This window comes from Vombatus ursinus, unplaced genomic scaffold (genome assembly GCF_900497805.2).
Source record: "Vombatus ursinus unplaced genomic scaffold, bare-nosed wombat genome assembly UNPS02005659.1, whole genome shotgun sequence".
Taxonomy (NCBI): Eukaryota; Metazoa; Chordata; class Mammalia; order Diprotodontia; family Vombatidae; genus Vombatus; species Vombatus ursinus.
The window spans coordinates 12,410,738-12,426,660 of NW_020945437.1; the positions used below are offsets into that span (position 1 = coordinate 12,410,738).

Below are 15,923 nucleotides of genomic sequence, written 5' to 3' on the forward strand. Positions count from 1 at the left end.
AGATGAGTCTTCCCGACTCCAGGCCTGGCACTTTATCCACTGTGCCACAAGATGCCCTGGGAGAAAAACAGCAGATGACAAAGTATAAGTTTCTTTTTTTAAATGAACAAGAACAGTCATCATGGAAATCAGAAAATTATACCTCCTCATGAACATAATTTGTTCTCCCATTTTGCATTTTATTTACATATAAATCTCACAATTTGTACATAATGAAGCAGTAGTTTTATTCTTTGGACAGGGGAATCCATCTCCATGTCCAAATACTTCGGACAAAGTATTGTTATGATAATGTTTTAAGAAACAAAATTAATATCACCATAGTACAATCTGTAATACAAAATAAAGTGCCAGAATATCTCTATCAGAGTGCATTTACAAGATAACATTACAACATATTTTAATCATGCCAAAAGGCATTAAAAGCATCAGGCTCACGTGAAGATCACTTCTACAATTTTTGTTTTTCTACAAGTCTAAAATTTATTAGACTCTAATACCAATAAATACTAAAGTTTCCAAACAGGAATCTTTAATAAGTGTTTAGAAATTGGGTTTGGCTGACTTTGTGTGAACAATTCAGGAGACCAGCCACTTGGAACTTCAGCAACTGAAGGGGACTCATTTTCAGAAAATGAAAGTCGACATTTGACATTTGAAAGGGAATCAGTCCTAGGAGCTACATTTTTGGAACTACAGTCTCTACTGTCTTTACAATTTTTAAGTTCAGGAGTGATCTGTTTCATAGCTGTCACTCTGTACTTGTTCTTTATATGAAATTCTTTCCCAATTAAATCTTCATTAGTCCTTTGTTCCATCTGCCTCTTTTTGTTTTTGGATCCCTTGGCTTGATTAGGGGTACTGCAAGCACCAGGCCATTTACCCGGGACCCTACAACTTAATCCCAGCATTTCTGAGGTGGGAAGTACAGGTGAAGGAAATGCTTTTTCTGCAGTAGGGAGAAACCAATCATCAAAATTAGTTTCAAAGAACTTAATAGTAGGACTACTATTGATTAACATTTGCTGCGAATCATTAGCTATGGAAGTGTTCCTGGATCTCAGGCTAGCTGTGTTTTCATTTTTTAAGCAGTTTGGGATAGGGTGCTGTATGCCATCTTCAAAGGTCATCGCTGATTTTTTATAATTGGAGTGCAGATTGGTATAAAGACTGGGGTATTTTTGGAAAGATTCTTTCATTCTATGGCCTCTTAGTCTATGATGAAGTGGTGCAATAGGAGTTGACTGCGAATATGGAACAAATTCTTGGCTATTTCCCAGATTGTAGTCTGAATCTGACAGAAAATAAGGTGAAGAATGTGTTTTAGCATGTGTAAGTATGTTTTGTGAGGATGACTTTCTTTGAAAATGGCTGCAATTATCATCTACAGGACTAAGGGGAAAATTAGATTCAGGATGATTTTCTGTCAGAACAGTTTCCCATGTTGACAAAATGCCCTGTGATTTATCATTATATTCTGCCACAGTTTCTATTTCTTTGGCACTAACATCAAAGAGATCCGCAGAAGCATTGTAACTGCTGTCATGAGTAGGAGAGTAGTTTTGAAGCAAGTTTTCTTTTACAGTTGTAGAAATTATTCCTTGAAATTCTGGCATTAATGCAAACACATTTGTACTCACATTTTTATTACTGTAATGAGCGTTTGAATTCTGCATAAGTTCCTTGCATGTTGTAAAACTTCCTTCTTGATTCTGTAGCCAAATAGAACGTCTTTTATTTCTTGCACAAGCCTCAGAAAACACAACATGTTTTTTAGAACACAAAGAAGTAACTGTTCTGTTCATTTCTGAAGATTGCCTTTCTCCACATTTCACAGAATACTTTGTGCTGGTATAAGAATGAACATTTCCCGAAGTATTAGGACTTGGAATGATTTCAACTTTGTATTGTGGAAAACTGTCACTTTTTTTAAAAGAAAGATATGTCCTAAAGTCTTTTGGAGCCTGAGATAGGACTGACACATTGGCATCAGGTATAGCACAGTCAGAAATTTCTTTTCCATTAATACCTTCTAAAAAGCAATTGGCTGTGTTATTTTCTTGCACTTCCTTTTGTGAAGTGGAGATCATTTTTGGACCACCGCTGGAAAGAACACTACTTTTGCCACAGTTTTTGTGTTTTACCTCTGACTTCATATGTGACACATGTATATTTCCAGTAGCTTTCTGCGGATTTGCTAATGATCTGCCACAGTGATTATCCATTGGACTGATGTCTTTACCTTTATGACATTTTGTAGCCTGTGCTGTAGTGTTTTCATTTTCAATGACTGCCATAAAAGCATTTAGGCTTTCGGAGAATGGTAGGTCATCCCAAATTTCAGGGTCCTCCTCCTGTGCATCACCAACACTTGTTTCATGACTAGGAGATGATATGCTAAATGATGTTCTCTTTTGAAAGCTTGAAGAGAGGTCTGACTTGTGATCCTGGTGATGAGCTAACTTAGGTTGGGAACACTTCTCTTCTGACTCCAGAGTACCAGGTAAAAGATGTGCGTTGCTTTCCTCAAGTGACTGCTTCATTTTTAAAGGTCTAAAATAGTTATTGGCAGCTCCAGTCTCATGGTTACTGTTAAGAATGGCAGTCAGATGACTAGCTGGTAAACCAGATTCTGTATCCAGCTTTCCGCTTTTACTCTCCTCACCCAGACACAAGTGGGGGCTATGAGAATCCTGAATAGGTTCATGATAGTTATTGACATGGGTGACCTCAGCAGAAGAGGCCCACTCTCTCTGCTGGAGAATACCATCGTCCTTACTTTGCTCAGAAATGGAGACATCTTCATCATCAGTTGGTTGTGTAACAACTGAAGTGAGTCCAAGGAACTGCTGCCAAAGCCTTGAAACACTATCTCTGCCTCCTGACTGAACAAAACAAGAGCTGCTGCCAGAGCTACCTAAGCTGCTGAGCTCACTGCTAGGGTGATCACCTTCCAGTAAATGGCTATCAGGGAGCTGTGGGACACAGTGAATATTCTTGCAATTAGAAGACTGCAAAAGCTGATCAAAGTAGTTGATAACTGTGTATCCTGTGATATTTGAGTTTGGCAGAGAAATCTGGCAGGCTACTAACTCTTTAATATGCCTGTCATTGTGAGAGCATTTTTGTAAGAAATTATTAGAAGCTGAAGCTTGTTCACCTTGGTTTTCAAAATTCTGTAGGAAAAATGAATGAGCTGACATTAGTACTGTGATTTCCCTAACTTTGCCCAAATACCCAGCAAAAGTTTAGAATGCTAGAGGAAGATGCAATTTCACATAGAAGAATGAGTCATATGAATTCCCAAATTTTTCATCTTCTCTTATGAGTGGGAACTTATCTCTTGGAAGTAGTTTTTCCTTAGGTATTATTCTTTATGTATAGAAGGCAATAAAGTATAAAAGGTCTGGAAGGGTAGGAAGGAGCCAAGTTATGAAGAACTTTATGTGTCAAACAAAGGAGTTTAAATTTTACCTTGGAGGTAAAAGGAAGTCACTAGAGTTTACTAATGGAGTGAAGGGGGAGGAGTGGTTACATGGTTAATTATACACTTTCGAAAAATCAGCTGAGTGGAAGATACTTTGGAGTGGTAAGAAATATGAGGAAGGGAGACCAGTAATTGGAGGGTTATTGCAACAGTCTAAGTGAGAGACGATGAACTAGGGTTTGATAGCTATGTGAGTGGAGAGGAGACTTTATGAGACACAGAAGATGCTCAATGAATGTTAGCTGAATTTTTATAACATCTTTCCTTTATTTTTTTTAAATATGTAACACCTTTTCTTCAAAGAACTTGAAATGAGACCAAACAACCACCTTTTTCAAAAAGCTTCATTTGTGTCAATATTGACTACTGGGAAAAATACATGAGGTAAGAGGGAAAAACCCAATGCCTTTTCTTTACTTGAGCAATAGTAGCATTTTCTAACTACGTGATTTTAAAATCACTTGAAAATGTAAACATTTTTCATTGCAAAATCAAAATTAGGATAGTTTAAAATCACAACTCACTAGTCTACAAAGAGTAGTAGTAGTAGTCGTAGTAGTAGTAGTAGTAGTAGTAGCAGTAATAATAATAATAATAGTAATGATGATCATGATGATGATCATGATGATAACTTGAGAGGCCAAGTTGATAGAGTGCTGGTCTCAGATTCTAAAGACTTTGAGTTCTGGTCATTCCTCTAAGCTGTACTGCTTGGGGAGTCCTTCCCTAACCCACTGGCTATGGGATAGTCCTTGCCCTCTCAGAGCTATTCTGTAGGACTACAAAGTTGTTGAATAGTTGCACGTCAGCACTGGAGGAAGTAGTTTGTGCGCTGGGGATCCCCTATGCCAAGGAAATCATTGCTACAGTTTAAAAAAATGCTATTTTACATTTTCATAGCACTTTGTGATTTATAATGTGCTTTCATATGCATTACCTCATTCAATTCTCACAACAACCCTATGCCACAGGTAGGGTGGGTGTTGTATTCTTAACTTAGAGATGAACAAAGTGAAGTCTAGCTAGCAATTCACTCAAATCTGTGCAACTAGCAAACTAAGAGTCAGGAATAGTACTGGGTTTTCCTGACTTTCAAATTCATGTTCTTTCTACTACACCATATTAATGAAGTCCAACACATATTCATGGGTAGGGACTACAGTCAAATCATCCCAGAACAATAGCTAACAACTATGTTATAGAAAAGACTCAATTTGTTAGTAATGTATTTTGTGTGCCTTATGACTGAAGAGTTCTTTCAAACTAATATATTTTTCCTCCTGTCTTCAGTGATGAGTCCTCATCAACAATTCATAATATGGCCATATAACTTCTACCTTGTTTTCCTTTAATTATCTTTTATATGCTGTAGGAGGACATACCCAGTTAAACAGATGAACAGAGAAGCAGAATGACGTTTTAGTTTATAGAATAATTTGAACAAAATTTGGAATGTAAAAAGTGCCAAGTATCAGAACAGAAGAGTCAACACTTCTGAGATCATATTATCATAATATTAAATTTAGGTCTTAGAATTTGTGAAAACCCTAATTAGAACAGGGCCCCCCCTCCTGAGTACATAAAGAGGAAGTTGCCACAGGTGTTAAATTTCATCAGTTCAATGGTTTAAACTACTGATCCTGCTATTTTAATGCATGTGAGTATTACAGCAGGTCCCTACTCTTATGAGGCATCCCCTCAAAACTATCTGGTGAAATGAAATAATTTGAATACTACAAAAAATATAATAGAATACTTTAAGAAAGTGTTTAATTACCGTCACTCCAAAAATAAAGGTTCTCCCAACAAAGCACACCTGGACTGCTTGAATTAATAAATCCTGAATTGAATTACTGTCCAATGTTCCTTCACCTTGATTAGAATCTTTTATATACCTTGAATGGAAGAGAAATTAAAATATGAATATAAAAAACTCTGAAATACTATCATGTAATAAAACGAGAGACAACAAAATGCATTATTTTGAGGGCATCAGAATTAGTTTTTTGAGTTGTGGTGAATTTAGAAACTATCGGTCTCATACAAGAGCAGGCCTGTACTAGAGCTCTAACTTCGGTAACAGTTACTGAAACAAAAACTGCCTTTTGCAAATCCACCTGCAATATACTCTTTGGGGACCAAATGCAGAGAGGATAGGAAGTTAACTTTACATAATCAGAAGTTGTTTTTTTTTAAAGAAACGCAATAATCAAATATAACATGGTAAGGGAGGGGGAAGGGAGAAAGTAATTTAGGGAATGTGTTGTTACCTATATGTAACTAGGGTCTAATGAAATACGTGGTTTTGGAATGGTCCTGCTTTCCAGGGAGCTACAGTAATGATAATACCAGTTCCCTGACAACTGAGGGTGGTACTGTTCTATCACTGGCACTGTAGCCTAAAGCCCCTCCCTTTAAAGCCAAGAGGAGTCTCTTTCTTCCTTAGCAACCCTGGAATCCTCTATTGTTTCTTTTATCAAACTGAATTACAACCATTTGGATACTCTAGGTCAGCACACACTGACTTGTATCCTAGCAATTTATAGATCTATGGCAAATAATTTTAGGTTCAAGGCTTTAGAGGTGGCAGGGACCTTAGAGATCAAATCTAACCCCACTTTCATGCCCCCTTTAAAGGGGGTACCCCCACTTTACAGATGAGGGGTGGAAGATAGAGAAGTAAGGGAATGAGAAAGTTTGCAATTATTGACAAGTAAGAGGCAATAAAGCAAAAACTGCACTGGATCTGGAGTCACGTGTTTTGAATTTGAGTCCTGGCTCTGACACTTTTTGATCATGTGACTTTGAGCAAGTCAACTTTTGTGAGCCTCAGTTTTCTCATCTGTAAAATGAAGATTAACAATACTTATACTATTTATCTCCAAGGGCTGTTTCAAGGAAAGTATTTTATAAAATGTAAAGTGCTATATCTAAATGAGGAACTATTATCTGAAGGGGTGTAGCAGAAAAATTACTGGAGAAAACCAGGGTGTGAGTCTCATTGCTGATACTTATAACACAATCATGGGCAAGTGTCACATGGATAAAATGGGGTTAAGAATACCTGCAACACATTTACCATGTGCCTATGCCTTAGGACAGGGCACTGTGCTAGGTGCTAGGGGAGCTACAGAGTTTACAAAAGAAATGGGCAGAATCCTTATGGAATTTACACTCTAGGATGACTATAAGAGACCATCATGGAGAGCAACTGATAAGTGCACCAGATAGTTATAAAGCAAAGTATACTGTGAAGTCTAAAGGAAGAGGTGCACAGAAACAAGGTTTCTGGAGGAGGTGGCATTTGGAAAGGCCTTTAAAATATGGGGAAGAATTCCATGAGGGGCAGATGAGCATTCCAGGCATGGTGTGTTTGGGGACCAGAGAAGTTATGCTTTCTGTGGAGGCAGGAAGGAGTCTGAACTTTATTTTAGAATTGACAGGACCCAATTAAAATTTGTAGAGTGACATGACCAGATGTATGGGTAAGACAGATTATTCTGGCATCAGCATGAAGGATTGACTGGTGGTAGAAAGCCTTTTAAGGAGAGGATACTATAATAATCTAGGTGGGTGGAAATTAAGGCCTTTATTAGGACGGTGGCAGTGGGATTGAAGAGGAAGGGACAAGTAAGAGAGAAGCTGCAGACAGAACTAGAAGGAAATTGGTAACAGGATTTTGCATTGTTTACCTCAAATGACTATTATGAGGAAAATGCATTGTAAGCCATGTGGGCTATTAGTATTGTGATACTCTTGGAATTCTTAGCACCTTAATACACTGTAAAAGTTTTAACAGGTCAAACTATGCAACAATGGAAAAGCAACTAAATAATGTGGTCTGGAGTTAGGCATACAGCTTTCCCAATAGCTTATTCCTCAAGAGAATGTGGCCATTTGAATTCTGACCCCAATTTAAGTAATCCTTCAACTGGATAGGATCATTACTCTATTTTCCTATGCTCTTCCACTTTATAACTGAACTTCTTATCCTAATTTCAAGGTCTAATTTGAATCAATGGCACCTGGTTATCAACAATCATATTTATATGTATCCAGAAAATAATAATCCTTTGTCTTTCTATGCCTTACTTTTATCATCTTGTGAAAGAACTTATGACAAAAGGATTTTTTAAAAGTTTTTAATTTTATGAATATTATATATAACATTCCAATAAGTTCAGGATTTAAACTATACTAATTTAAAGTATACTGACATCTATATTACAGTGACATAAAAGAAAATATTAAGAAACAAATGAAGTTATACATTAAATATTTCTACCTGTTTAGGCAAGTAGCAGTGATGCCAAAAAATGCATCCAAGCAGCTTCCAAACACAGTAATTGCAAACAATTTGTTTGCATCAGAAACTTTTAAGGACAGTTTGTATCTATAAGTGACATTCTTGGCTTCACCAGTATAGCCACATTTGGAGCAATCAAACCTGGAAAAGGAGAAAAAGAAAATGACAGAATTAAATGGTGTTCACTTGTGCATGGTTAAAGAATCATCAGTATCTTCTTTCTCCAGTAAATAAGGGAAGCTGAAATGACAATTTTTTTTTACTTGTGTTTAGTGAAGAATATTAGGATTCAGGTTAGCTTCCTCTCAGACTCTCTCAAACCTAACTGCTCTTTTCAGAAACACTGACCTTACTAATGACCAATACACTACTCCACCACCAGTTCATTAGCATATCTATTTTTCCCTTATCCCCTCCAGAATTTATCATTTCTAATAGGTGTGAGATGGTACCTCAGAGTTGTTTTCATTTCCATTTCTCTAATCACTTAGAACATTTTTTCATATGACTATAAATAGCCTTGATTTCTTCTTCTGAAAACTGCCTGTTTATATCCTTTGACCATTTATCAATTCATGAGGTAAAAGCATACATTAAGATTAGGCATATGTTAGGAATTAATGAAAATGGATGAAAAATTATATGTATCATGAATTTACTAGGTACCCAAATCACTTCTTGTAAATTTAGTGACATTTTGCTGTTTTAGAGACAACATAATGAAGACATAACTAAACTACAGAAGACTAAAGTTCTAACCTTTATTTTTCTGCCAAGAATTTAATGACTAGTATTGTATTGTTCTTTTACACATACTGTCCCTCATTTTCCTTATCCACAGATGGGAATAACTTAATTTCCCTTTATCAACTTTACAGGAATATGAGAATTAATTAGGTTAAAAAATTAATATAATAAAGCATTGCTATCTTTTTGAAGATAAGAACTAAATACATATTATAATTATTACTATCCCAAATATAATGTTTTCCCTCTAATGCCTAATTGTTTGTAAAAACTTCATCAAAGTTTAGTATTCATTTAATTTTTTTTTCTTTTTTATTATGGACTTAACATCAACCAACAAATATTTCCTTGTATGAAGAACATAAAAGGAGGATTATACGAAACTGTGAATCTATTACAGCATTCATATAGTACTATTATATACATCTTGCTTTGATACTCATTTTTCAATCATGATTTTGAACTGGGCAAAAATGATTTCTCTTTCATTTTGTCTCTGACATATTTACTGAGAACGAGTAAGGTTTTTTAGTATTTTTTCCCCAATAGTAATACACTAAAATCTTTCTTTTCCCCCCATTTCCCAAAATCTTCTCTTTCTAACCTGAGGATTTTCATTCCTGGGCAACTCCCAGGAATCCAATTTTTCTGACTAGCTTTCTAGATATTAAGGGAAAAAAGACACAAAAAATCAAGTTGATTTCCTCTCATTACCAACCATTGGTTTTACTGGACATAGCCATAGTCGGGTTCTTAAAGTTCAACAATTCCATTCTATCCTTATTGATTCCTTGGCTTCTCTGCCTTCTAGCATGAAGCATTTATTAAGTACTTACTAAGCACTGGATATTGTGCTAAGCACAGGGGATACAAAGAAAAGTAAAAACCAGTCCCTTCAGGAAGCTTACATTCTAACGAGGGAGACAACATGCAATATGTACAAACAAGATACAGGATAAAACTGAAAAAGAAGGTGTTAAGGGAGACTGGGAAAGGCTTCTTGCAGCACGTGGGACTTTAGCTGAGGCTTGAAGGCAACCAGAAAGCCAGGAGGTGAAGGTGAAGAGAATTTCAGGCATGGGGAGCTGCCAGTGAAAACACACAGAGTTAAGAGATGGAGTGCTTTGTCCATGAAACAGCAAAAGGGTCAGAGTCACTGGATCATAGAGTGTGAGGAAAAGAGTAGATGACAGCTTCCTACTTCACTGAGAATACTAAGGCTGTCAGTGAAGTCTCCCAATTTCTTTCTCCCTTAAGACTGTTCTTCATTGTCACTCATTCTCTTTTTCCCTCTAGTGAGCACAATGCTCACTAGGGCCCATCCCTCTACTTGGGTGCTTGATCCCATATCCTCTGACTTCTTCAACTACCTTGTCCTAGTCATTGCCTTGAATGCATCTTCAATCTCTCCCTCTCCACTGGCCCTCTCTTATTTGCCTACATACACCCTGACGTTTCCTGAATCTTAAAAAAATCCTTCTTCTGATTCATCTTGGATGCTAGATCTTTTTTTCCTTTTCATTGTAAAACTTCTTGAAAAAGTTGTCTACACCTGATGCCTCTATTTTCTCACTAACTACTGTCTCCTCAATACATTGTAATTGGTAATACCCACCATTCTATTGAACTTGCTCACTCAAAAATCAGCCATGATTTCTTAATTGTCAAAGGTAATGTAGCCCCCCAATCCCCCATCTTCCTTGACTTCTCTCTCTGCAGCATTTAAAACAGCTGACTACTCCTTGTAGGTAATTTCTTTTGATAGTAGACATTTCATATGTCCCAAAGTTATATACTCTTTTGACTTTCAGGATTTCTTGTTCTTTTACTGTATTTGATTTAAGTTCTCTTCCTATTCTGTTTATCAGTGTCCACGACTTTGATAAAGCTGCCCAGCTCTTGTTCTAAGCTGTTTATTCTCTTTCCTAGCTCTTCATGAAGAGCTCCAATTTCATTCTTTATCTTCTTCAATGCCTTATTTCTTTTAACAGGCCGCCAAACCATTCCTGGAGTTCTTGCTGACAATCTTTTTTCCCCTGGGTTTTAACTTAAAAATATTTTCTTTTCAGAAATTTTATCTTGAGGTTCTCTTAATCCTTTGCATTTTTTGGTTGTTGTTGTTAGTTTTGTTGGTTCATTTTTTCAGTGACTCTTAGGGGTGGTAGGCCTCCACCTTTGCTATTTCCGAACTTCCTTGGCTATGTAACTGTTAGAATTTATGTCACTTTTGTTCCTTAGAATATTTCCCAGAGTGGAAATAGAAGCCTGCAAACAGCTACAGAGCTGTGGCTAACTGATGAGTACCTGATCCCTGAGCCTTGTCTTCTCCCAGTTCTATGTAGAAACTGTAGTGGGGGGAAATGAGGGCCTCCCTGACGCTAGCTCAGATCCAGAGCTCACAGTGTACTCCTTGGTGATTATGTCTTTTGTTGTGTGGATTACCTCAATGGTGTTTCTCTTAGCTCATTTCTCCTGTCAGTTGATACTTACCTCTTCATTGTTCCTGCAATAGTTGTAGTGGGTTATCTAGAACCTGTCATGTCACCATCTTTACCAGAGTTCCTGTCTTGTCTTCAAACATACATTCTCCTAGCTCTCTTCCTAACATATCCTGTCTCCTTTGTTAGCCCTTCAATTTCTCAAGGATTTTCCCACGACTTTCTTCTACCTATTTCATGTTCTTTTTCTTTCATTGCCAGGATTCAATTACCATGTTTATGTGGACAGCTCCCAAGTCTCTAGCACCAGTTATTCCATTTCTTTGAGCTCCAGAACATTTCCACCTGGATGTTCCACTGGATGCTCAAACTCAAAAAAGTAAAAAAACAAAACAACAACAACAACAACAACAACAAACCCAACCTTTCCCCTTCCCCCCTCTCCAGATCAATTTAATGATTCTTTCAGTCTCCCATGCCTAGGGTTATCTTTGAAGGGTTCTATCTTGTTAATTCCACCTTCACAATATCTCTTGCATATGTTATTCTTTATTTCCACTGCAAAAGTTCAAGTACAGGTGCTCCTTACCACCTACCTGAACAATATTTATCTGATAAATATATAGGTCTTCCTATATAATTTATCCTTCACACTGCTACTCGATTAATCTTCTTTAAGCACAGATCTAATCAAGCCATTCTTCTGCTAAAAAAATCTTCTGTAGTTCCTTATTATTTACCAGGTGAAATTCAAACTTTGACTCTAGCATTTAAGGCCCTCCACAATCTGGTACTACTCCTTCCTTTACAGACAACTCATATATTACTCTCCACATACTAAGCTCCAGCCAGACTGAACTACTTTTAACCTTCATTCCTTTGCTCACTCTTACCCCTATTCTGGGAATGTCTGCCTCTTTGTTTTTTGCCAATTGAATTTCTAGTCATCCTTTAAAGTCCAGATGAAGTCTACCTCCTCCATGAAGCCTGCCCTGTTCCTTTCTATTAGTAATAACCTCCCCTTCTGAACATAGCACTTTGTTTTATACCTAATACACTTATAATGTAATATTGTCATAATTATCTGTATTTGTGTCTTATCTACATGAGAAATTCAGTGTGACTAGGTACAGTATCTTACATAAACATAAGAACAGCGCCTAGCAGATTACACTGTAAACAGGTGCTTAATAATAAATGTTTGTTGAAAGAATTCTAAAATAGGTGGTAAAATGCAAATGGCTAAGACCCTGTAAATATGGACTTGAAGGCAATGGTTTAAGTGACCTGAAGAATACGTAATAGATCTGTCTTTCAGCCTGGGATGGTCACCAATTATTGTCCAGTGAAGTAAGACCAGTATGGTAAAAGGCCTAGAATCCATGTTGAAGGAATAATTGGAAAACAAAACAAAACAAAACCAAAAAATGGGGCTATTTAGATTGGAAAAAAGTCTTTTAGATTCAAACTCCATTATTCTAAGCGAAATTATCTCAAGGACTAGCATGGCACCAGGGAAAGTTTTGGAGCCAGAGGACCTGGGTTCAAATCCTGCCTCTGACATTTTCTACCTGTGTGACTTTGGGCAAGTCATAACTTACCTAGGCCTCAGTTTTCTCATCTGCAAAATGAGAGGGTTTCACTAGGTAGTGTCTGAGGTCTCTTCCATATCTAAATCTATGATCCTAAAAGAGGAAATAAACCTATCGTAAATGAGTCCAGAGGGCAGAATTAGGATTGATGGATGGAAATTACAGGGAAGTAGATATTGGCTCAACATCAGAAATAAGTTCCTAGTAATCATAGTTGTTAGTAATAGGACAGCCTAAGGGGCAGCTAGGTGGCACATTGGATAGAGCACTGGCCCTGAAGTCAGGAGGACCTGAGTTCAAATCGGCCTCAGACCAAACACTTGACACTTACTAGCTGTGTGATCCTGGGCAAATCACTTAACCCCAATTGCCTAAAAAAAAAAAAGTAATGGGACAAGCTGCTTCATAAGGCAGTAATGGTGCTGGAGGTATTTAAACACAAGCTAGATAATCATTCGTCAGGGATATTATAGTATAGATCTCTGTACAAGAGATGCAGCTAACTCATTTACCCCTTTCAACATTAAGATCTAAGTGATACAAAAAACTTACCCCGGAAATAGTGGTTTGCATTGATTGACGATTATAGAGCATGAATGGGGGGGGGGGGGAGGAGAAAGGAGGAAGAGACAAAAAAAAAAACAGAAAGTCCTGAAAGTGCTGATTTAAGGAAGATGTTACTAAACAATCAGTCCTATTTTCAAGTCCTCATGACTGATTTGCAGTGCTTCACTCACACTCCTCTTGATGAATAAGAGTGTTATTCTACAAATTGGTTGGCTGCAGTCTGGCCTGCCCAAAGAGCAAGATAAAACTACTTGGTTCATACAGGAATTGAACTGGCAAATTGATTCACTAGCACAGGTTTCTTTACAAAGTTAAAAACCAAAGCAACAAAGGAAAAAAAGCTCCTATTTTTATGGCTGCTACCACTAAAATTTAAGGGCTTAGAGAAAATCCTTAGAAAAGTAGTGATCTTTAAAATTTTGAGTCTTTTTATGTACTTCTGTAGAGGCTAGAATGTGGAACTCCCCGACAAAAATAAGTGGACTAGGTAGAGGTAGAAGTAAAAATGAGGAATTGTTTTTCCCTCACTATGTACAATTAATCTTCCAGGTAAGAAAAATAGAAAGCAAAAGATTAGCATAAGAAGTGTAGTACCTTATAATACTTCAAGGAATATTATATCTTAAAAAGCAACATTCAAGTCTTCTGTGTTTTATGTTAAGTGGTCCAAATCCTTGTCCTAGAGTAGAAGGAACACCTTAACACTTGAAGGAAACATACATGGAGTGTGAACATTTTGCTGCATGTGAACTTTAAAATTTGAATTTTTCTATTCTTAGGGTTCCTTCACTACTACACTATTTTAAACTGCCCTCATCTCCGGACTCAACCTTGAAAGTCAGAGCATTTACCAAAAATTACCTTTTAGAAACTAGGATTACCCTGGAGAAGCACTTCTGACATGATGGATAGATGAAACTGGAGTTCTGAACAGCAACTATAGAGGCAATGAGAAACTTTCTTCTTTTGTTCATGTGTTCACTCTGTTCTATGAGAAAAAAAAAACAGCTTCTGTAAGTGAATGACACATTATTTCCTAATTACATGAACTTTAAAGTTCTGTACACCTAAACTTATGCAAATGAATACATATCAGGTCCTAGATTTGAATCTTGATCCTGCTATTACGACCTGGGAGATCTGGAACAAGCCTCTTAACCACTCAGTTTTCAGTGTTCTTGCTTTTAAAATGAGGAGGCTGGACTAAGGGATCTTTTTTTTAAATTTTTTTTTTCTTAATTAGATGTAAAAACAATTTTTAATATTTGTTTTCTTAAATTTTGAGTTTCAAATTCTCCCTCCCTCCTCCCTTCCCCCCTCATTGAGAAGGCAAGCAATTTTATACAGATTATACAGGTGTAGTCATGGAAAACATGCCCATATTAGCCATGTTGCAAAAGAAAATACAGACCAAAAAACAAAGGAAAACAAAATAAGAAAAATAAAGTTAAAAAACATTATGATTTGATCTGCATTCAGCCTCCATCAGTTCTTTCTCTGGAGATGGACATTACAAGTCCTTTGGAATTGTCTTGGATCACTGTATTGCTGATAACGTCTAAGTCATTCTCAGCTGATCATTGTACAATATTACTGTTACTGTGTATGCTGTCCTGGTTTTGCTTACTTCATTTTGTACCAGTTGGTGGTGGAGAGGGAGAGAGAGGAGTCAAAGATGACAGCTAAGTTGCAAACCTGGAGGGCTGGGAGAATGAATGGTGGTATTCTCAGCTGAAATAGGGAATTTAGGAAGAGGGAAAAGTTTTGGGGAAAAGAAAATTCATTCAGTTTTGGACATGTTGAGTTTAGATATCTATGGGGCAGTTTGAGATGTGCAGTAGGTAGCTGGAGATCCAAGACTGAAGGTCAGTGGAGAAATTAGGGCTAGGTAAGTAGATTCGAGAACATCTACCCAGAGATGATCACTGAATCCATGGGAGCTGATGAAATCACTAAGTGAAAGAGTATAGAGGATAAGAGGGCCCAGGGCAGAGCCTTGGGTTAGCAGATGTGACCAGCACAAAAATCCAGCAAAGGAGACCGAGGAAGAGTGGTCAAGTAGGTAGGAGCACCAAGAAAGGGTAGTAGAAAACCAAGAGAGAAGAGTGTATCAAGAAGAGGGTGATACCAGTATCAAAGGCTGCAGAGCGGTCAAGAAGGATGAGGATTGAGAAAAGGCCATTAGATTTGGCATTTAAGAGTAATTTTGGAGAAAGCAGTTTCAGGTGAATAATGATGTTGGAAGTCAGACTACAGTAGAGTTAAGAAGAGAGTGAGAAGAAAAGAAGTGGAAAAACTAATTGCAGACAGCCTTCTCAAGTTCAGTCACAAAAGAGAGGTGATACTGGACAATAGTTAACAAGTATGGAAGGATCAAGTGATGGTTTTTTGAAGATGGGTGAGACATAGGCCTGTTTGTAGGTAGTAGGGAAACATATAGTACAGTGGAAAAGATCAAAGATTAGTGAGAGAGAAGGAATGACAGAGGGAGCAATCTGCTGGAGAAGAAAGGAAAGAAAGAAGGCATGCAGAGTTAGAAGGAATTTGTGCATGCAGAACGGTTTTCCTTGGGAAGAAGGGTCATTTCTTCATGAGAGATAGAGCGGAAGGAAGAGATAGCAGCAGAAGGCATCTTAGTGATGCGAGATGAAGATGATGGAAGAAGAGAGAGACTTCTTTTCATATGGCCTGTCAGTTGAATACTTGTCAGTGAAATACGAGGCAAGGTTCTCAGCTGAGAGGATGGGATGTGGGCGAGTTAGGGTGGGTCTGAGAAGAAGTCTGTG

General features: G+C 37.3%; 1 protein-coding gene across 3 annotated transcripts in view; it reads right to left on the bottom strand.

The window, feature by feature from the left end:
• DDIAS (DNA damage induced apoptosis suppressor) overlaps positions 1-15,923 on the bottom strand; it is a 44,221-nt gene that overhangs the window by 14,194 nt on the left and 14,104 nt on the right. Inside the window, exons 2-5 of one of the 3 annotated variants that reach the window (XM_027848233.1) lie at positions 13,999-14,125; positions 7,773-7,934; positions 5,265-5,382; positions 1,641-3,176 (exon numbers count right to left, since the gene is read on the bottom strand). In XM_027848233.1, the coding sequence (XP_027704034.1) occupies positions 1,641-3,176; positions 5,265-5,382; positions 7,773-7,934; positions 13,999-14,111 (1,929 nt within the window). In that variant the 5' untranslated portion in view covers positions 14,112-14,125. Of the gene's footprint in view, positions 1-38; positions 3,177-5,264; positions 5,383-7,772; positions 7,935-13,998; positions 14,126-15,923 lie in introns of those variants that run through there. The other 2 variants (XM_027848232.1, XM_027848231.1) reach the window with 2 other exon arrangements.